Below are 21901 nucleotides of genomic sequence, written 5' to 3'. Positions count from 1 at the left end.
AGACAGAAGGGCAAGGAGCCAAATTTGACCCGTGGATATAACTGACTGGACACCACCGACAACTACTAATCGTGTGCACCATTAATTGACCTCAAGAAAAATGTTGAGAGCAACGCGGCAAAAGCAATACTACCACCTGACTTTTGTGTGATGCGATGTGTGCCATGACTGGCACGGCAAAATTCACTGTAGATCATACAAAATTTCTGTCCAAGATAAGGTAGATAATTTACAGCAGATTGATGGTTCCTGTAAACAAAGGGAAAAGGAGCAAAATTTCGCCACGCAGTACAGTAGAGGGCATGTGATGTCTGAACTCTGAACCTAACATGCTCGCTCACCGCACTGCTGACTTAGTACGATTAAGATCTCAAGTTATTTTCCCATTCATAAATTGCCAGATTGGAGTAGGGCCAGGTTCTGAACCATCCCAGTGATTCTGCGATGCTTCGGTTGCACGTATATGCCAATTTGTGTCCAGGGCTATTAATCATTGTAAAGAGTTGCACACTTCGACACTTCACATTGGGATGGCAGATGGCTCATGCCTCTCTAATCTTTGTCTGAACTACTAGGAGAGTCTCATAATTAGGCATCAGAGATTCAGAATCACCCTTCACAATTTTCCCCATTGGATGACTCAATTTACCAAATCGAAAAGATGACAAGAAGACAATGTTATTGCTCCAGAAGTCCAGATCGGGTCATTATTCCAATTGCTAGCTAGTGGCCATGGAGTTTTCTATCCCGGCGCATAGGTGGCGTTCTAGGCTACGGTTAGAGGGCTCTTGAAGTTCTTTTTGTCCCTGCTATTTTGGATAATGAGTTTATTTTTTGTTTCTTTCTTGTTGGCTGTGTGCACTCTTTGGGTGCAGAAGCTGGAGGTGCTCTCAGAATAATTGTATCACTTGATAGAATTTATTGAGATTAATAAAGCTTCCATTATCTAAAAATTAGAAAATTATTCCAATTGTTCATTGCAGATTTTAGTGGCATGAGATGATTACTGTTGAAGAGTTATCAAGCATCAAGAGAATGCAAAGTATTCCTCTGGCCTTCTTTTCCCTTATTATTGCTATGGCCGCTATACAAGTTATACAAGACTCGTGCGGTAGTGCACAGCCATCTTATTTTTACAACGTTCCTTCTATCATTGTACATCATGGATGAACGCCCAGTAAAATTAAGTAATATAAGATGAAAACATAGAGCTACTGTACTTTACAGTTCAGCTTTGTGCTATTTTTGCTCGCGCCAACTTCACAACGAGGAACGTGTAAATAGTGATGGTTGCCTGCATCAAGTCAGATACTTTAACAAATTAGTCTAGGTGGCTATTGTATTTCCTTTCAATGAACACAATGACCGCAGATTGAAAATGCAGAAGTCTCTGATGATACATTGCAACTTACACAAAACTATACATGAATAATCAGTACAACAAATAACTGCATTTTTTTTTGGTTCTCAGACATTTCCAGAGAAGAACAAACATGGGAGGGACTTACATGAGTTCCACAACAAGGGCAGAAGCACCACCACCTCCATTGCAAACTCCAGCAACCCCAATCTTTCCATTTTTATGTCTAAGAATCTGTGGAGCAAAACGTGTTGATGTTTAACAAAGAGGAAGATTGCAACATTTTGCATGCTAAAGGTGCAGATTAAAGAGAGAAAATGGCGCTGACAGATAATTAACATGAAGTAACTAAATCCAAACTTCAGTACAGCCATGAAGTATTTTGCATTTGAGAACAACACGTAATATTTTGATCTGATTTTGAATGGCCTGGTAGCATACCCCGAGCAAAGTGACTATGATTCTCGCACCACTGCAACCAATAGGATGGCCCAGAGAAACACCACCACCACTTAGGTTAAGCTTTCCCTGAAATTTACATGAATGTTAATGAGATCTTCTGGGGATACCTATTTGCTGAATGTATAGTTACATAGAATCTAACAACATACCGAAGGAATACCAAGAAGCTTCTGGTTGGCTAAAGCAACGACCTGTCAAAGTCCAGAAGTATGCAGTTCAGTCTAGATTCACGCTTCAGGTGTAAGTACTGTCTAAATTGAAGAAGACAAGAACATACGGAGAAAGCTTCGTTTATCTCATAATAATCTATTTGTGAAGTTTGGAGACCCGCATTTGATACAGCCTTTGGAATAGCAAGAGCTGGAGTAGTTGTAAATAATTCAGGTGCCTGTGCTTGAAAGGAGTTAGTATAATGAGTATAACAGATAAAGAGCACTGTATAACAAGAGGCAAGGTTAGAAGATAAGGTTGAGAGATTTGATACATGAACGCCACTATTTGTTAGCATGAATAAATAATGGGTAAAGTTCCTTTCAGCATGGATTTGTTTGATAATCCCAGTAAAATAATTGTTCAACAGATAACAAGTCATGTAAGAGTTACCTGAGCAGCATCCGCATACCCTCTGATCCTTGCAATAACTTGAAGGCCAAGACTCTTGGCTTTCTGTCCACTGACTAGCACGATTGCAGCAGCACCATCACTGCGAATTTTGGAAGGTAAACGAGAAGGAAGAGAGGTGCACTACAGTCACACATCAAGTAAACATGCATATAGCATAATTTGACTTTAAACTAGAGAAAATAAAGTTTAACTTTGAAAGTAGTCTAGATTTATTAAATCATTCAAGATGGAAGTGCTGTTCTACTAAATAAAAAAAATCGAATGATAGAATTCAATAAACAAAGGATTAACTGCAAATGCGTTACTTCAGAATATGGTAATGCACTGACATTTGGTTGCATGTTAATACTACTCTGCAAAGTTTTCTGTTAATAAGTCACTTAGAGAATTGTTATCAAATAAGTAAACCTTATACTAGAAGAATTGCCGGCAGTTACAGAACCATTCTTCTTGAAAGTCGGCCCAAGTTTCCTCAGCTTCGCTGAATTGAACTGTGCAAATAGACACACCCAAAGAAACATGTCAGGTCTGGGAAAAAAGTTTAATTGTTGTTGTTTGCACTAATTCAATTTTTATTTTTATTTTTTTGGTTTGTGCTGTTGCCTTCCTTTTTTATACTATATAGAATAATTTCTTGAGAATATGTAAATGGTGAAAATGTCATGCTACACATCGGCATAAATGAACTACTTCCATTAGGAGAAATCATTAGTAGACTACCTTTGCAAGACTCTCATCCTTGTCAACAATAAGTGGTGGTTTCCCTCTACCGGAAGAAATTTCAACCTGAAAAATCCAGAATGTTTTATGAAATCTGTGCCAGTGACTGAAGTGTTGATATGTCATGTAGAAAACCAATTTTAGGTCGGTCCAAATTATATACCCACCGGAGCAATTTCCCAAGAAAATGTGCCGCTATCACGAGCTGCTATTGCACGTTCATTGCTCTGGATAGCATAAAGATCCTAGAAGAAAGAGGTGTTCTTTAGTCCAATGTTAGCTCCTAGATATAAACAAATATGCAAGCGCAGATGCAGGAACATTGACAACCTGCTCCTCCCTTGAAATGGAGTGTTGATCCGCACACAACTCGGCACACATTCCCATTGGGAAATCATTATACACATCCCACAGCCCATCCTTGAGCATCCCATCGATGAGGACGTCGTGCCCAAACCGTGACCCCCGTCTGCATAACATGTTGACATTATACCATAAGCAAGCAAGAACAATGGATGATGGCTTAGTTCGCCGAAATTTACAGCATCACTTGAGGATGGTAACGAACCTTGCTGCCGCGACATATTTGGGGGCATTGGACATGCTCTCCATCCCACCAGCGACAACAACATCATGCATCCCAAGCTGAATAGTCTGCGCCGCAAGCATGACAGCTGCAAGACCCATTTTTAAGTAGCACTAGATAGCAAAGCAAAAGCCGATCCTCGAGTAGCAGAAACAAGTAACAACTGAAAAAGAGAGAGAGAGAGAGAGAGAGAGAGAGAGAGAGGTTAAAATAGCGAAATTACCCTTCATCCCCGAGGAGCAAACTTTGTTGACGGTGGTGCAGGGCACAGTGTCGGGCAAGCCGGCGCCTAGGGCGGCTTGCCTCGCCGGGGCTTGGCCAAGGTTGGCGCTGAGAACGTTCCCCATGAAGACCTCCTGCACGAGCGCCGGCTCCACATTTGCTCTCCTGAGAGCGGCTGGTTGTGGGGAAGCATGGCCAAATCGGATTCAGAGAGGAAGAGGAGAAGAAAACTGAGAGGAGCACTGGAGTTTACCCTGGATGGCGACGGAGCCGAGCTTGGTGGCGGGGAGGGAGGAGAGGGAGCCGAGCAGGGCGCCGATGGGCGTGCGGGCGACGCCCACGATGCAGACGTCTCTCGGCTTGAGCAGGTCAGAGTCCGAGTGCGGAGGAGGAGCCATGATGTGATGTGCTTCTCCGCCGCGCCGCCGCCGGAGTAGGTGGGGGTAGGGAGGCAGCCGCCGGTGAGGTCGACGACGACGGCGTGGAGACGTGGAGAGGTGAAGCGGCGTGTCAGCCTTCTTAGTTAAAGCAACAAACAAGATGCCGTATTGGGCTTCGATTCTACTACCATATGTGGGGCCTTCTATTCTCCTATTAGAATTTTTTTTTTAATTTTTTTATTAAAAGTTTTACAAAAATAATTTTCTATTTCAAAAATTGACAAAAGTAGTCGCCCGCCGCTCTCTGGGAGGGCTATTTTTAAAAATCGCCCTCCCAGAGGGCGGCGAATGTGACGTGGCAGACGGCCGTTTGCTCTCGGGCGACGGCCGTCAATGAAATTTGCAGGCGGCCCCCTTGCCGCCCTCCGCTAGGGCGATTTTACACTGTGCGGGGGGCCGCCTGCAAATGGGCGGCGAGGGGGGGCATGGAAATTTGCAGGCGGCCCCCTTGCCGCCCTGGGGGAGGGCGATTTTACACTGTGCGGGGGGCCGCCTGCAAATGGGCGGCGGGGGGCCTGGAATTTTGCAGACGGCCCCCTTGCCACCCTAGGGGAGGGCGATTTTACATTGTGTTTTATTTGAGAAATAGATATTTTTATAAATAGAAAATTGTTATCAAATCTTTTATATTGAAAACTATACAAGATTAAAATCTCCCAGATTGGTAAAATACAATTTTATTATTTTTTTAGTCTTACGCATACAAAAATTCACCACCATAATTAAACATTGTAATGATAAGATAGATAAGAAGTGCCATCAATACACGGTACAAATTTATTGATCCCGACAAATCTAGCCTGCGGTAACCTATCGGCCCCTTCTAGGTCGGTCAATATGCATTGTATTCTCGTGGTCCTTCAATCGTTGATACTCTACTTGTGTTTCTGACTCTGTTATATTTTGGCCATGATATGATGGAGTGACATTGTCGATCCATCGAGTAAATCCACACATCGTTGGATTGCCCTGAAAAAAATAGTAATGTTATTCAGTTTGGGTAGAAATTTTGTGCAAATCATAGCGGATTTTGGAAACGGTTAGACATATAACGAAATCGTTGTCTACATTGTGGCAGACAAAATATCTCCTTCCAAATGTTTGTTCTGCAAAGGAGGTAGCCACCTGGCAGCGATCTCTGCACCCACACTTTGGACGCTCGGACCATTTAGGTAACCCTAATGGATTGTTCCTCCAGTCTAAGCTTGCAATTTCCACCCGACGTTCGTACTCCATCCAAGCATGAATGAACTGTATGGTCGGTTACATTCTCCAGATCAAACTAAACTACATCTTACAATTAACACTATTGTCTATGTCTCAATTCATACTATTATATTATGTGCTCTGGATCTACACATATGTGCTGTGTGCTACAGATCTGCTAAAATATATGGAACTAAAACTAAAACGCAACATATAGTACTCAAACATAACATATTAGTACAAATGCAAAAGAGGTATGAGAGCAAACCTGTGATGAAGTGAGCGAACCAGCAGGGCTTCGCCGCTCCCCTTCTGCTGCCCTCCCCTCTCTCTCTTTCGTTTTTTTTTTGGATTTTTAGAGATTATAATGAAATTTTAGAGAGGGGGGACATGGTTATACTGGGGGAGGCAAAAATCGCCCTCCCCCAGGGCGGCAAGGGGGCCGCCTGCAAAATTCCAGGCCCCCCGCCGCCCATTTGCAGGCGGCCCCCCGCACAGTGTAAAATCGCCCTCCCCCAGGGCGGCAAGGGGGCCGCCTGCAAAATTCCAGGCCCCCCGCCGCCTATTTGCAGGCGGCCCCCCGCACAGTGTAAAATCGCCCTCCCCCAGGGCGGCAAGGGAGCCGCCTGCAAATTTCCATGCCCCCCTCGCCGCCCATTTGCAGGCGGCCCCCCGCACAGTGTAAAATCGCCCTAGCGGAGGGCGGCAAGGGGGCCGCCTGCAAATTTCATTGAGAGCGAACGGCCGTCTGCCACGTCACATTTGCCGCTCTCTGGGAGGGCGATTTTTAAAAATAGCCCTCCCAGAGGGCGGCGCCCTCCCAGAGAGAATAGCCCTCCCAGAGGGCGGCGCCCTCCCAGAGAGCGGCGGGCGACTACTTCTGTCAAATTTTGAAATAGAAAATTATTTTTGTAAAACTTTTAATAAAAAAAATTAAAAATAAAAAAATTCCTCCTATTAGAGACCGGCCTGTCATATTATGGGCCCTTCTAATATCCTTTTCATTAGCCCACAGGCCTCAAATCCATGGCCTCAATGGGAGGCCCGTATACGATCATGGGCCAGTAATTTTAGTTCGATTCGCATTTTGCTGTCCATGGTCCCTGGACCTGGACTAGCCTGATATTTGGACATGACCAAATAAAACGGAGATAAAATTTTGGATACTTATGGCACGCTTTTTAAACTGCTACACGGTGTGTTTCGTGTAAAAACTTTTTATATGAAAGTTGCTCTAAAATGTCAGATTAATTCATTTTTCAAGTTTGTAATAATTAAAACTCAAGTAATCACACGTTATTACCATCTCGTTTTGCGTAAAACACTTAATTTTTATTTTCATCTTCATTTTCAGGAGATTCAAACACCATCAAAGACTAGTGACCTTTTTTTTCCTCTTCTTAATTGCGGCCATTTTCTCTGATCCGAAATATTTCTAAAAACATGACCCTATAAATCAACAAAAAAACAAAATCATAATTCAATTAGGACTCCATCCAAAATAATAATTGTGAACTCTTTTAAAAATATATAAAAAATCCACATATTATTCTGTGCACCTCCTCCCCGCCCCGGCGATCGGTGCATCCCCAAGCCCCCCGAAATATTCATGCAAACAAGACCCTATAATCAACAAAATACAGAATCATAATTTGATTAGGAATCCATCCAAAATAATAACAGGGAACTCTTTTAAAAAGACAAGAAAAAACTCAAATTATTCACAACATAAATTCAGACTATTTCAATTGGGAAATCCAAACTTTCAGCTTCGAACTTAATTGAATGTTCAACATGAGAATGACTGAATGAGGGGGTACCTCACCTTAACTACCCAGTTAAATTTTACAAATTCCGACTAGTCTAAAAAAAAGTTTACAAATTTCAGAACGATCTCGAGTGGATAGCAAGGAACTCTATGCATGTGTTGCTTGACTGAGTTAGCGATTAAAATGTGATTGTCACTATCCCAATCATCATTACTTAATGATTTCACAATCGATCGATCAATTTTTTTTTATTTTGAGTACTAGCAGATCATAGTCACGTATCGTAAACGACACAAAATTTTGACACTATTTACATTTGTTTCATAAAAAAACCCACAAATAAAAATTAAATGTGCATGCATAAGTTTTTTGAAAGGAGAAACTCTGAGGAAAATGCAACGTGTTACTAAGTTTATATGTGTTGTTTTCGTGCAGACCAAGCGACGAGAGAAGCGTGTGTATATTGTCATGAGCTTAGTTGCAGGGTGAGTGACATGTCACCTTACGTTTCACCAAACCACCAGACTAACCTAACAGAAGATTACTCTATCATTCAACCGACGCGTATAACAAAAGAAAAAACATTTTCTACTTTTGGTTTATGTTAGTTTTAGTGTTGCCTAATCTTGAAACGCAAGTAATTAATAAAGCTGCTCGTCACTGTCGGATCTTCTTAATTGGCTGAGCAACTGGGACTGCAGATCGATCGATCTTCTGCTTTGTGCCGCAGCAACCACCGATCGACTGTTGATCACCCTCACGTCAAATTCACCAATTATGCGTATGAAATTGACAGCTTAATTCGATTTCATTATTTCACCACGAAGCGAGTTGAAATTTGGTTTGGTCTCCATCACAAGATCTGTGCATGATTAGCTGATAGAGCTAGCCAGCTGGAGCAGTAGCTCGATCTGAGTGATCGACGTACCTGCAAAACCATGAGATCAGATTGTGTTGGTACAGTATCCGAGTCTCACACCTAATTGAAGTTGAAGTCTCTATAGTTCCAACTCATGTTGGTACATCCATCGTCCAATGCATGAATGTTGGTATATGAACAAATCAACACGTTTGACACATCATAAAAAATGAACAATTTTTAATAGCCATCTTGTCAATTTAAATTCACTGTAATTTCAAGAAAGCAGCAGGATAATACAGTGATATATACTACTTCACTTTTTTGATGCGTTTGATCATTCGTTTTATTAAAAAATTACATACTTATAGTTTATTTTGTTGTGAGTTATTTTAGCACTTAAAGTACTTTAAACATGATTTATATATATCTTATACATTTATATAAAACTTTTAAATAAGATTAATGATAAATATGTGTTTAAAGTTAACGGTGTAATATATTTAAAAAGGAGGGAGTACTTGGTTTCATTTAATATCCGATGTGATAATTTGGACCTTCAAGTCCTGTTTGTTCAGTGAACGCGTGGAGGACGAAGCTATTGGTAGTATGTCCATCTTCTTCTTTTTTTGCCGGTTAATTTGATTTGGCTCGGAGAAAATTAAGGAGAATGGCAATGTGGTGCGGTAGAAAAGGCAGTGGATCGTCTTCTCTTGGAGGAGATGGATCAAACGGGTTGGTTGTCGTGTCACCTCCATTCTCACCCAACTTCCTTACCTAGCAAGCTTCCATTGCCATGGCGATGGCGGCACCAGCATACGCAGAGAGCGAGCTCTATATACTAGCAACTCGTGTGGGAGAGCAGAGCAGAAGCAGAAGCAGAGCCGAACCGAGCTAGACGACGAAAGAGGAGAGGGAGACCACGAGATCATCGACAATGGCGCTGCTCCGGCAATGGCGCCGCGGCCTCGCCCTCGCCGCTCTGCTCGCGCTCCACCTCGCCCTCGCCGCGGCACAGTCGCCTGCGGCCGCGCCGGCGCAGCCCACCCCAACCCCAGTGCCCACGGCGCCGGCCAAGTCACCGCCCGCGCCGGCCACGCCTGCTCCCACCGCCACTCCCACTCCTCCCGTTGCACCGGCCAAGGCGCCGCCGGTCGCGCCCGCCGTCGCGCCTGTCACGCCGCCGCCACCGACACCGAAGAAAGCACCACCACCGCCGGTGACGCCCCCGCCGGTGACACCTCCCCCGGTGACACCCCCGCCGGTGTCGCCCCCGCCCGCCACCCCGCCTCCGGCTCTCCCGCCATCGACGCCCCCGCCGGTGGCTGCACCGGCCGAGGCGCCCGCGGCGTTGCCCCCGGCGACGACACCACCGCCAGTGGCCGAAGCGCCCGCGGAGCTGCCCCCGGCGGAGGCTCCGACCAAGAGCAAGAACAAGCACAGGAAGAAGAACAAGCGCGGCAAGAAGGCCTCCGCGCCCGCGCCGGAGCCGTTGAGCCCACCGGCGCCGGCCGCGCTGTCGCCCGCCGACAACCAGGCCGACGTGTCCGGCCCAGCACCATCAGCATTCGATCTCGTAAGCAACGCACATTACACACTACCTTTTTTTTTTTCACACAGATTAATCCACTGAATGTATAATTATCAGCTAATTACTGTCAAAATGCTAATTAACTTGGCTGTTTGATGCAGAATGGAAGCAACAGGCAGTACGGACAATGGGGGTTTGTCCTTCAGACTGTCATGGCTGCACTGCTACTATCATTAGCATGGTGATTAAAGCCCAGACCAGACAGATCCATCCATCCATCCATGTGTCTGCCTCGCCATTAATTTGATTATTTCTGCCCTTGATCTTGTTGTGTATGAGCACTAGATTTGTCATAGGAATCATCTTCTTGCTGGCTTGTAATAATTTTTTGGCATGCATTTTTATATATTTTTTCTTGACTTGAAATAAAAACTGGTGCACTATATTACTACAGTAGTATTTGTTCATCGCACGAAACCAAAGACAATGAAATGGTGCCAAACAAAAGTAACCTCATGTCATTTGCGATACTGCGATGCGTATTTTATACATGTTAATGCATCTAGGAACGGATCACTGTCTTCAGTTGCATACAATTGCCATTCCCTGAAGGCTGAACCCTGAAGGTATTTCAGTGAAAGTATTTTAGTCACTGAACTGAACTCTCCACCATTCTTGAGACTTTCTCTTTTGAAAAAAAAAATTGAGTGGTGAGGAAACAAGTATTAGATCTAGTCATGGTCACTTGGTCAGATGATCATTCAGCAGTTGTGTAGCACGTATCAGTCCTCCTCGTCAGCTTCGTGAAAAGGCAGCGGAACTGTTTTTACCGCCCTGAATTTGCCTGCATTGTTCAGATGCTCGTTCTCCAGCCTGATATAAAAAAAAAAAGAAGCATATGCCACAGGTCTCAGGATCTCATTTTTCTTGCCTAAATCCTGCTACTGCTTTTTCTGTTTTATTTTTTAGGATAAGTGGTTGTTCAGAACTCTGAAACTTCAGTTACCTATAGAAATTCCAATGCCCTCTCCGGATCACCTCGAGAGCAGCTAGAAAGAATGAAGTGACCCTGGAGTCCAAACTCCCAAAGTTTGGATGGATCACGGTTTGTAGCCATGCAAGCCTTAGCACAAGGTTCAGACCCTGCAAAAGTTCAGACAACACTTGAGTGTTTGGTTCACTTCTCCCCGGAACAGATTCATTGCAAATTCAGATCAAATTGCGTTTCCATTTCAATACTATAGTGTGGTTTAAATAGTAGGTTGGATATCGGTTGAGCATTATCGATGATCTGTGATTGAGAGATTGAGAGTCGGGTTTGTCGATTGGACAGTGTGTGTTTGAGCGTGCAGCTTGTACTGAACTACTGCAAATGAACTCGTTTTGGCTGTGCTTATACACCTGTCTGAATGGGGATAGACTGACGAACATGCATACCATTGACAAGTAGTATATGGACTTGCTCTTAAGGATGAGGTCATTCCTCAGCCATGGATTCTTGGAGTTGGGCTGGAGCAAGCCCCAGTCCTTGACAAAGTCCCAGTAGAGCTGATACATTGTTGCAGAGCTGGAGACGATGACGAGGAGTGAGAGTGATCCAAGGCTCCTGTCCTTCTCGTAGGCCACTTTGGCGCCGGCGGCGAGCATCGCCGAGACGTACTTGCCCAGGTTTACCAGGTGGCCCGTGTCGCTCTCATCGAACCACCGTCTTGCACACTGATTAACATACACAAACATTTTCAGAAAGTTCAGAAATATTCAGGAAGTTCAGAGAGTTTTTCTTTTCAGCTGAACAGAGTGCATTTTGTTTTGTGTGTGTGTTTATTCCATTTTATCAATAAATGTGTATTCCAAACTGCTGATATATGGAACATAAAATTTGCATGGTTCATTTTCTTTTTTTATTGAAAGAGCATGGTTGAAAATTGAGAATTGTGAAGGACATAAGGGGCTTGACCTGCATGGCTCTCCAGTAGTAGGGCAGGAAGGAAACTGCATAGGCCAAATCTCTGATATGCTTGGTGTTGATGCAGTATCCGTACTCCTGTGTTCTGTAGCTTCCACTGATGTAGTAGCAAGCGACGTACTCGAGGCTTCTTAGCATAGGCACCTGCATTTTTTATTTTGTTCTTTCAGAAAGTTAATTATCTGTTTATCCCCATTGTTTTTTCAGGTTTCAGTTGAATGCAGGACATGGATTGAGTGGTTTAAGTAGAGCATATTCAGTAGTACCTGGCTGCAGAGCTGATCTGCCATGAAGAAGTCTACCATTACAACCTGCAGACATTCAGAAACCATCATGATATATAAGAACATATGTAGTAATTTGGACTAATTTGGCAACATTATTCTCCATGAAGAGATTAGCAAAAGAAAAAAAAAGAAAAGATGTACTGTGGTACCTTGTAGAGTGGTGAGAAAACGATGTTCCTCAGTATCCTGAGGAACTGAAACCGAGTGGAGCGATACACCATGTTGAATGGGCAGAACAGCAGCAGCAGGAACCCCTACATTCAGACATGCAGCACCAACAGATTCCATTACTACTATGATTATTCTCATTCTGAAACGATCCAGTTGCAGGAGAACAACTCAAGATCAACGTGTCCATCCAATGAGCAAGAAAAGCATGTTCTTAATTTGGTTCCTTGTTGACAGTGACAGTGTGACACTGACGACAGTCTGACAGGAGGGAGCAAGAAAGAAGAGTTCACCAGGAGCAAGAATCCGGGGATGGCCTGGGCGTGGAATCCCCTGACGGCGAGGGAGAGGTGCGCGAACATGACGCCGACGATGACGGCCATGGATGCGGTGCAGACGAGGAAGACGTCCCGGTACTTGAGCTCTCTTCCGGCCGCGAACTCGAAGATGAAGCTGTAGTTGATCCGGGCCTTCCTCCACGCCACCATGTTGCACCCGTACATGAACAGGTGCAGGAACATTAGGCTGAACATGCTGCAAAATTATCCATTGCCATTCATGTCAGAATTCAGATACAGTATTCGATCAACGCAGAATTTCAGAAAATGCAGAGTCTACATGCGTGTACCTGAAAACAGGGTAGACGGTCTCCATGTAGATGGAGTCGCGCCGCTGCGTGTACATTCCGGCGATGTGCGCCATGATGCAGTAGCCCAAGAACAGCGCCACGAAGCATCCCGTCATGAGCCCTGCATATACATACATTCAGAGTGGTACAAAGATTGTCATTGCAAAGTGGAAACTGCATGCAGATTCTTGTTTTGGGTTTACCGATGAAGAATGTGACAGTGTGTGACTCCTTCCGTTGCGTGGGCTTGAGGTACTTCATGGCCTTGCGCCTGTTGCCGGCGGCGAAGTGCCTGACGAACACGTCCTCCACCTCGTCCATCAGCTTCAGAGCCTCGCCGGAGCTGTTGAAGTAGGAGCTCTCCACCGCCCTGAGGTATACGGACAGCACCTGCTTCCCGCTAACCTTCTCGAACTTCTTCAGGATCTTCACGAACGCCATCATGTTCAGGTTCCTGCATGCATTTCACATCACACAAACAGTTCTGAACTTCTGAATCTGAACTGAACACACATGGATTTCCTAGAGGATGACAGATTAGCAGTTGATTAAATTACCGGTAGGTTGTGAGGTATCCAAGACCTTTGTAGAGCTCGATGAAGGCGCCCTTGATCATCTTCTCGGCGTGCCGGAGCTTCGTCTTGTTGATGGTCGTGAACGTGATGCCGGCGTCAGAGTCGCATTTGTTCTTGGGCTGGCTGACGAGATCGTCCCGGAGGAGGTCGGTGAGTGCAGAGATTGTCCTGCATGGCGTCGTCAGGGGGATGTTGATCTTCAGGTTCTTCCTCTGGCAGCTGCTCACTGTCCTCCCTAGGCTCTGCCTTGACAAGCTTCCAGAATCTTCTAGACCCTGCTCAGCCGAAAGCTCTTCAGGGTCTCTCATCACCGCGGTTTCGTGTTGGCTCTCGTCCGTGTCTGTTGCTGACGTCACGTACCTCGTGGACTCATCCTCTGTTTTGAGTTTTTTTTATAAAAAAAATCAGTAATTAATATTGAGTGAACTATATAGAACTGTAGATTTTTTTGCATGAGGGAATAAATGCCATTATTTTAGATAGCTGTCATAATTTGGCATATATTCATGTATGGATGTCATCTGCATGTTATTCTTCTCGAATTAATGAGGGGATAGCATTGACATAAAAAAGAATCTCCATATATAAAGTAACTTTTGCAAAAATACAAATACTTTGACCTTAGTATAGAAAAACTACTTCACATTTTCAAAATGTTACTACCTAGTATGATATTAGATATTTCATAATACAATAAATTTGAATACTAGAAAATGTCTAATCGCATACTAGTTAGTACTCATTCTGTTTCATATTATAATTTGTTTTGGCTTTTTAAATTTGACCAAGTTTAAAAAAAAATAGAGCAACACTTATAGCATCATATTAGTTTCATTACATATAACATTGAACATATTTAGATAGTTTCTTTGTTTTGAGTTGAAAATATTGTTATATTTTTCTATGGGATCAAACTTAAAAAAATTTGACTTAAAAAATCAAAATGACTTATGATATGTAACATTATGATATGTAACAAAGAGGAAGTACATATCTAAACCACACCATGGAAAGGCCACAAGGGTTTAGCATTAAGCTTATCACCAAAATTAGACTATGTTTATAACTCCATCAGAATAATATTGCTAGAAATATAAACTCTAAAATATGTAGTTTTATGATAACTTCATTACTAAGTCGATATGTAGTTTTATGATACTTCATATTAAATCCATGCATGGTTTTGTGATATATTAATTTGGTATTTAAATATAGTTTTATGATAGTTTGGTCAAAGTATATATAGTTTTTTAAACTCGACCTACACAATTATATATGCTTGTAATTGTCAAGGTGTTAACTGTACGCGGCATATATACCTATGCAAAAGTACTCTTTAGAAAAAGAAGAATATATAAATACTACTATACCAGGTATTATCAGGAGGGACAGGATGCGACACTAAGTAAAGTAGGATGTTGAGGTTGATATGATGGTCGTGCCAAATGCAGACAAAAACGCAAGTCATTAAAGACATCCACACAATTGATCAGGGGAGGATATTCCATTATTCCCGGGCAAGCTGCTCACGCACGTACCAATACCATACGTACCATGAAATGAAATGAAATGAAATGGGGTTGGGTAATTAAGCTAAGCTAAGCTAGTTGCTGCGAATGCGATCCTACGTGCATGACAATACCTGCTAGCTCATCTCCATCCTCTCTCACCACCAGCTTCCCACTAACCATGGTCACTACAGGAGAGAGAGAAAGAGAGAGGTAGCTCACCGGCGCCGGAGGTGGCGGAAGAAGAAGAAATGGAGGGGTCGTCGCCGGCGGCGGCGCGGTGGTGGCCGGAGAGAGACGACGACGACCGCGACTTGAGGTCGAGGAGTATGTCCATCTGCTTCCGGAGGGAGTGACCTCTGTGGAGGAACTCCTCCTCCTTGGCCTTGTAGAAGTGGTTCACCTTGTTCAGCTGCGCGTCCAGCCTCGCGAAGAACTCCCTCGCCGCCGTCGCCGCCGTCGTCTCCATCTCCGGCGTCACCTCCGTCTCGTAAACCTCCCCCCTGCCCACTCTCCGGCGCACCTATTTTCCATTTATATATATATGTGCACACACAGTACATGCAAAAGATTCAGTACACATGCATGGCTATGGCTTAATTGCAAAACTGATAAAAATGGTAGCACAAGGATTTACTGTCAATTACTTGTATGGCTCCAGCATGATCAGCATTATTGGAGCCAAAGAAGGCCGCCGGGAGCTTGTGCAACAGGAGCCTGCAGTGAGACAAATTATAACTTGATGGCGCCGCAACTGATTGCTGCTGCTGATGATGATCATGAGGTGTTGAGGTGGTAATTATGGTCCCTTGGGGAGAATAATCATGCTGCATCCTCTTAAGATCTTTCTTGAGCAAGCTATAGTCCACAAAGGCATGCTTCCACTCAGGGACAAGCTGCCCTTCAAATTGCTTCGAGAACTTCACCATGGTTAATTCTATATGATCAACTTAATTAACGAGCAATACGCATGCAGCTGCTAATTAATTATATTGTTGTGTGCTGTGCTGTGCAGGGGGAGCCATGGAGGTTGTTATATAGCAGCTAGCTGATCTGATGGGATGGAATGGAATAATAATCTCTCTCTCTCTCTATCTTTGCAGGTGTTGCGAGACAACGCATTATATTCTCAGATATACTACACTACGCGTACGTGTTATATCTAGGCCAGCTAGGCTATATATCTAGCTTAGCTTAAAGCTTGTTGGTGATGGTTGTGCTGGATTGGATTCCAGGAGAGAAGAGAGACAGAATCAAGAGAAATAGTACTCCATATAGATCAAGGTGAAGAGAAGAGTGCTCCAGAGAGGACAGAGAGAAATCTAGAGAGAAGCTAGCTAGAGGGATGCATATGGAGAGGAAGAAGAGAAACTAGTGCATATATACATATATGCAAGATGAAAGCATATGCATCTGAATGTGAGGATAGTGATCAAGTGGAGACGGATGAGATTAGCAGCTAGTGGGTGGGTCCCCTCCATATATATATGCATGCCCACATAATTAAGCATGGTGCTCGATCAGTAAATCAGTTGGTCCAGATCGACGCCATTATTTGGGAATGCATAGGTGTAGAGCATGCATCCACTATTCTCCATATGTCAACAAGCACGATGACATGCATGCATGAAAAAGTGTGCGTATATCTAATGATATGATCGGGTTTCTACTTTTCCATTATTTTTTTCCAATATGTCTCACTGTAAATATAGGAACGTCAATTCAAATATACTTAACTTTCTTAATTAATGGTGTTAATTATTAATTGTCCAATCAGAGGTAAAATATACAAGTCATTCCCTTTCCTAATAAGGGACGCCTCTCGTTTCTTGCAAATTATCCTAATATATATAAGATTTTTTAAAAGGAAAAATTGATAAAAAATAACTTAATATGTGATATATCATGCATATTCCACAAACGTACAATTATAAATTTGACCAAGACGAATTGAAAAAAAATAAGGTTGTGAATATAGTACATGTAGTTATAGTTTAATTTATTATTTTTTTACAACTTTGAGGGGTTGATTTAGAATTTTGCATGTTTGTTAAGTGATATATCATACATTGATCTATATTTTATTTTTTTAAAAAAAATATATAACGGAATATACTATCGACGGAAAAAAACTATCCCTATCAATTCTGAACTATGGACACCAGTATAGCTTAAGTTGTCTAGTCTTGCTTCAAAAATTCAGATATAAATAGCTAGCTAGGATGCATCAGCGATTTCACCCCGTTCAAATCCACTAAAAAAATGGATAAACTTTTAGATAAAAATGGTACGCTTTTCAAACTGCTAAACGGTGTGTTTCGTGTGAAAACTTTATATATGAAAGTTGTTCTAAAATACCAGATTAATCCATTTTTCAAGTTTGTAATAATTAAAACTCAATTAATCATATATTATTACCACATCATTTTATGTGAAACACTTAATCTTTACCTTCATCTTCGTCAAAAGAGATTCAAACACCACCTATGCCTCTCCATGCACCTGTTACTATCCAAGTACTACATATTGTCATCTTTCTTATATTGGGCGTAACGGTAGTAGATTCTGTTACTAATCTCTGCAGCCATGCAACAGTTCTGTAAATAATGCAAACTCAGTTACTATCACACATTTTATCTCAATAATTATTAATGTGTACATGACTATCCTAGTACTGATATATATGATACAAAAACATAAAAGTAAGGGCATGTATATATATAGTACCGGGAAACAAGATCATCAGGTAGTAAAGAGAGAAAATCAACAAGATGCCATATGGGTATATATCTTCACTACTCATGCAGAGCATATATTCGAGAATTAACACGCAAGCTAGCTAGGCTATTGATCGATGGAATAGTTACTTTGTTAATGTGCATGGTTCATTCTCGATGGACGAGAGCATTTTGAAATATAATAATTGGAAGTCCAATATATATATTTTTAGTTCTGCCCGACAAAGATAGAGAATACTGCCCAGATTCCCTTAGGATTTGATGTTCATGCCCTATTCGAGCATATATGTACAATATATAGCCAGTAATAATAACAGTTATATATATGATCAATATATCCCTGCAGATTATGTTTTACGCGATGGTCTTTAATTTTAGGAGTTTGTAACGTACGGGGCCGGGAATTGGCAGGCAAAACACAACACACAGACATGATCGATCAGGATAGAAATTAAAGATGGTATGAAACCGTACCCCCATTATTGTTTCTGCCTCAAGAGTTAATTGATTGCAAAAAGTATAATATCTTAGAGAGACAAAGAGATCAAAGAAAGAAACTCGCACTAGCTAATTGAAAAGGAAAAGGCTCATGGCCTTTGATTTGAGCCTTTTAGAAGAAAAGGTTATCTTGCATGCATTGAAAGAGAAGGGGAAAACTAAAACAGACCAATAAGATCGTGAGAGCAAATAATTACTACCTCCGTTTCAGGTTATAAGACTTTCTAACATTGTCCACATTTATATAAATGTTAATGAATCTAGAAAGTGGGTAACATCTATATGAATGTGGGTAATGCTAGAAAGTCTTATAATATGATCCAAATTACTGATATACTACCTCCATCCCAAAATGTTTGACGCCGTTGACTTTTTTAAAAATGTTTGACCGTTCGTCTTATTAAAAAAATTTAAGTAATTGTTAATTCTTTTCCTATCATTTGATTTATTATTAAATATACTTTTATGTATACATATAGTTTTACACATTTTACAAAAGTTTTTGAATAAGACGAACGGTCAAACATATTTAAAAAAGTCAACGGCGTCAAACATTTAGGGAAGGAGGGAGTATATTAGTATTGCTCAAGACTTCAAGTTGGGGATGTGTATGACTTTGGGTCGATTCTTCATTGAGATCGATCTTTGAAGTGAATTTTCATCTCTAGTACAATAGTATGTCTGCCTGTCGCGTGACATATTGCTCTCTTACTACTAGCAGTTGCCTTTAGTTTCTTCTTTCACTTCGATCCGTCTCTTCCCTCAGTGCCATGCATGCGCATATGCAATCTCTCGCTTCAAATTAACCTTTTGAGATCACATCCCACTTAGTATCAAATTACGATTCGATCTTCGCATATATAGCTGACAGGGGGTATAAAGCTATAGGAAGGGGATCGAGCTAGCCAGCTAGTAGCTAGTACCTACTAAGTGTGAATGTGTGATATTGGTCATATTTCCACCTTGTCTTCTGCTATATCTTTTCTAACCTTTTCTATGTGAATTATGAGGGACTTCCTTATTTTTATTGCTTTACTTAATTGTTCTAGATATGTCTTGTGTCGATATACATACACAAAAACAGGGATTAGTGCTGGTTGAAAGGTGCCAAATTTGACAACCGACATCCCGTGCAGGCGATACTGATGAGGAGAATTCAAATTTCAAAGGTGTTGGTTCCAGGAATAAAAATAAAAACTTGGCTCGATGCATATGCTCGATTCGAACAACTCCCTATCACCCTCCAGAGCATCTCACATCCAAGAACACCTTCCTTATTCATCAACATGCACATACCACCGTCGATTCATCAACCCCCTCCACAAATCACAAAAAAATATTCACAAATCACTCGAATTAGACACGCTACTGGTCGGATCTGGTGGCCACTGCACCGGGCTAGGGAATGGAATAGGCAGCCGCCACTGCCGCCGCCACATAGAGGAGAGGAAGAGGCCATTGTAGAGCCGGGGAGAGGAAGAGGCGACCTCACGTGGATCACCTGAGCTCGCGGTGGCCAGATCCGGTAGCCGTCGCACCAGGGAGGGGAGTGGAAGAGAGGCACCCGCCATAGCCATCGGGTAGAGGAGAGGAAGAGGCCACAATCGAGCCAGGATATGGCCACCCCAAACTTGTGGCAACCGGATCCGGTAGTTCACACCCCGGTCTGGGGGAGAGGAAGAGGTAGCCACCATTGCGGCGCCACACATAAGGACCCCTTTGAATCGCAGGATTGAGAAAACGTAGGAATAGGAAAAACGTAGGATTTTGATAGGAATGTAAGAAAACAGAGGATTGTAAAACGCAAGAAAACACACAGGAATGACCGTTTGATTGAACCATAGGAAAAACACAGAAATTGGATGAGAGAGATAGACTCAAAGGAAAGTTAGCAAGAGGTTGAAGCTCTTGCTAAATTTCCTCCAAAATCTCTATAGGATTGTCCATTCCATAGGAATTTCAAAGGATTGGATAGGATTCAATCCTTTATTTCAAAGGGCTTCATAGGAAATTTTTCTATAGGATTGAAATCCTCTAAAATTCCTATGTTTTTCCTCCAAATCAAAGGGGCCCAAGAGAGGAAGAGGCCGTCACTGCCATGCCCGGGAGAGGAAGGCCAAATGGGTGGCGACCGCCATGCCACGCCATGCCCGGGAGAGGAAGAGCGAAGAAGAAGAGGATGAGGAGGAGGGGAGATGGAAGGATGGAGAGATGAGTGGCGTGAGAGAGGACAAGATGAGGGGATTTAGCATCCCCGCTCGGCTCGATGATTTTCTCAATATGTTCCGGTTTTAAAAACAACGGCGCCAATGTTAATTTTATATGTACTAGGTTTTTTAATAAACCATAACCATAGTATCTAGGTGTATGCATGTGGTTTAAATAGTTATTATTAAATGAAAAATTCATAAAATTTGACAAGATAGATCTTGTTAATATAATAAGATAGATTATGTTAATATGAGACACAACTATACAAACATGCGAGTCTAAATTTTATTTACACATGAAGAAAAAAAGAGATAAAATTTATCTTCATTGTACAAGTACTATTGACTGCTTAATTTCATTTTTTTCTCTAGACATTGTAGATCAAATTTGGTCTTGCACGTTTATTTATAGACTTATGTCGAATTGATATTATTAATTTTTTTATTTTTTCTATAACTATTTGAGTTATTATATGCAAATATAATGATATGCCATCAATCTCGATAGCTTTGCGAAATATACTTACCAATCTCGTGGTGTCTCCGGCATCTATCGATGTCGGTAGGCAAGGGCCATGTCTGCCCGGGGGGGCATCCGAGTCGGATCGAGAGTCATCGGGCGATCGATCGGTATGATGCGAGCCAAGATCGATCAGGATTCATGCAGCAGGATAGTCTTGTGTTGTACCTATAAACATTTTTCAGAAATAGCGCATTTCTTTCTAACAGTTTTTTCTAGCATGTTATTTTTCCTTTTTTTTTTACTGATGACGAAAACCATATTTTTCTCCCCTTTTTTGTTTTGCTTTTCTCGCGTGTTTTTTGCCTATTTTTCTGACAATTACTTTCTCGCGTGGTTTTTTTTCATGTTTTTTCTTAATGTTATTTTTTGCTTTTTTTCCCAATACATGAGAATATATGACGAAATAAAAGCCGTGTAGTAGATGGTAAAAAATCGATGGATCCTATCCGACTCAAGCGTCCATCAATTTAGCTTTTTTCTGACAGTTTTTTTAGAGCGATTTTTTTATATATATAGTGTTTTTTTCTTGCGTGGTTTTTTCAAACCATTATTTTTTAGAAATGGCGCATTTTTTTGACAGTCTTTTCCTCGCATGTATTTTTAATTTTTTTTGCCAACAATGGAAATAATTTTTCTCACGCATTTTTTTATTTTTTTTTAAGAAGATGGAAAAACCTTTTCAACGTGTTTTTGTGCTTTTTTCTGACTTTTTTCTCACACGTTTTTTTGATTGTTTTTATTTTCTCGTGCATTTTTTATTTTTAAATAGTTAGATTAGATTAGAGATAGAGAAGAGATTTATACTGATTAGAAATTGGACTTTGTTTCGCCCTTTCCATTTTTTTCTCGCGTGAATTTTTTATTTTATACGAACCAGCTTTTTATTTTTTACGAACCATTTTTTTTGCCACTTTCTTAGGGAATTGGACGAACTTTTTTAGATTTTTTTGGATTTTTTTCCTTTACAGGAATCAGACTTTTTTCCGTTTTTTAAGGAATCGGATCAAGCGTTTTTTTTTCA

The 21901-nt window shown here is 41.8% G+C and overlaps 3 protein-coding genes across 3 annotated transcripts; 1 reads left to right on the top strand and 2 right to left on the bottom strand.

Moving 5' to 3' along the window:
- Window positions 1-1033: 1033 nt before the first annotated feature.
- Window positions 1034-4519, bottom strand: LOC4326136 (acetyl-CoA acetyltransferase 2). Its single transcript, XM_015765825.3, has 13 exons — window positions 4228-4519; window positions 3976-4149; window positions 3735-3840; window positions 3497-3635; window positions 3334-3411; window positions 3167-3232; window positions 2855-2937; window positions 2426-2525; window positions 2100-2210; window positions 1972-2013; window positions 1802-1888; window positions 1509-1594; window positions 1034-1294 (listed from the first exon to the last, which is right to left on the bottom strand). The coding sequence occupies exons 1-13, from the start codon at window positions 4370-4372 to the stop codon at window positions 1261-1263; spliced, it is 1251 nt and encodes a 416-aa protein (XP_015621311.1). The 5' UTR covers window positions 4373-4519; the 3' UTR covers window positions 1034-1260.
- A 4597-nt stretch (window positions 4520-9116) lies between these two features.
- LOC4326135 (lysine-rich arabinogalactan protein 19) lies at window positions 9117-10202 on the top strand. Its single transcript, NM_001424509.1, has 2 exons — window positions 9117-9824; window positions 9941-10202. Exons 1-2 carry the CDS (start codon window positions 9186-9188, stop codon window positions 10022-10024), a joined length of 723 nt encoding a protein of 240 aa, NP_001411438.1. The 5' UTR covers window positions 9117-9185; the 3' UTR covers window positions 10025-10202.
- A 70-nt stretch (window positions 10203-10272) lies between these two features.
- LOC9270401 (phosphate transporter PHO1-1-like) lies at window positions 10273-15917 on the bottom strand. Its single transcript, NM_001424508.1, has 12 exons — window positions 15559-15917; window positions 15134-15434; window positions 13386-13779; window positions 13032-13282; window positions 12829-12949; window positions 12494-12734; window positions 12182-12286; window positions 12012-12056; window positions 11737-11889; window positions 11217-11495; window positions 10786-10922; window positions 10273-10652 (listed from the first exon to the last, which is right to left on the bottom strand). Exons 1-12 carry the CDS (start codon window positions 15838-15840, stop codon window positions 10562-10564), a joined length of 2400 nt encoding a protein of 799 aa, NP_001411437.1. The 5' UTR covers window positions 15841-15917; the 3' UTR covers window positions 10273-10561.
- Window positions 15918-21901: the final 5984 nt, after the last annotated feature.

This window comes from Oryza sativa, chromosome 1, assembly GCF_034140825.1.
Source record: "Oryza sativa Japonica Group chromosome 1, ASM3414082v1".
In the NCBI taxonomy this organism is placed as follows: Eukaryota; Viridiplantae; Streptophyta; class Magnoliopsida; order Poales; family Poaceae; genus Oryza; species Oryza sativa.
The sequence above is the reverse complement of the archived record's forward strand: the minus strand, read 5'-3'. Positions and strand labels throughout refer to the sequence as shown.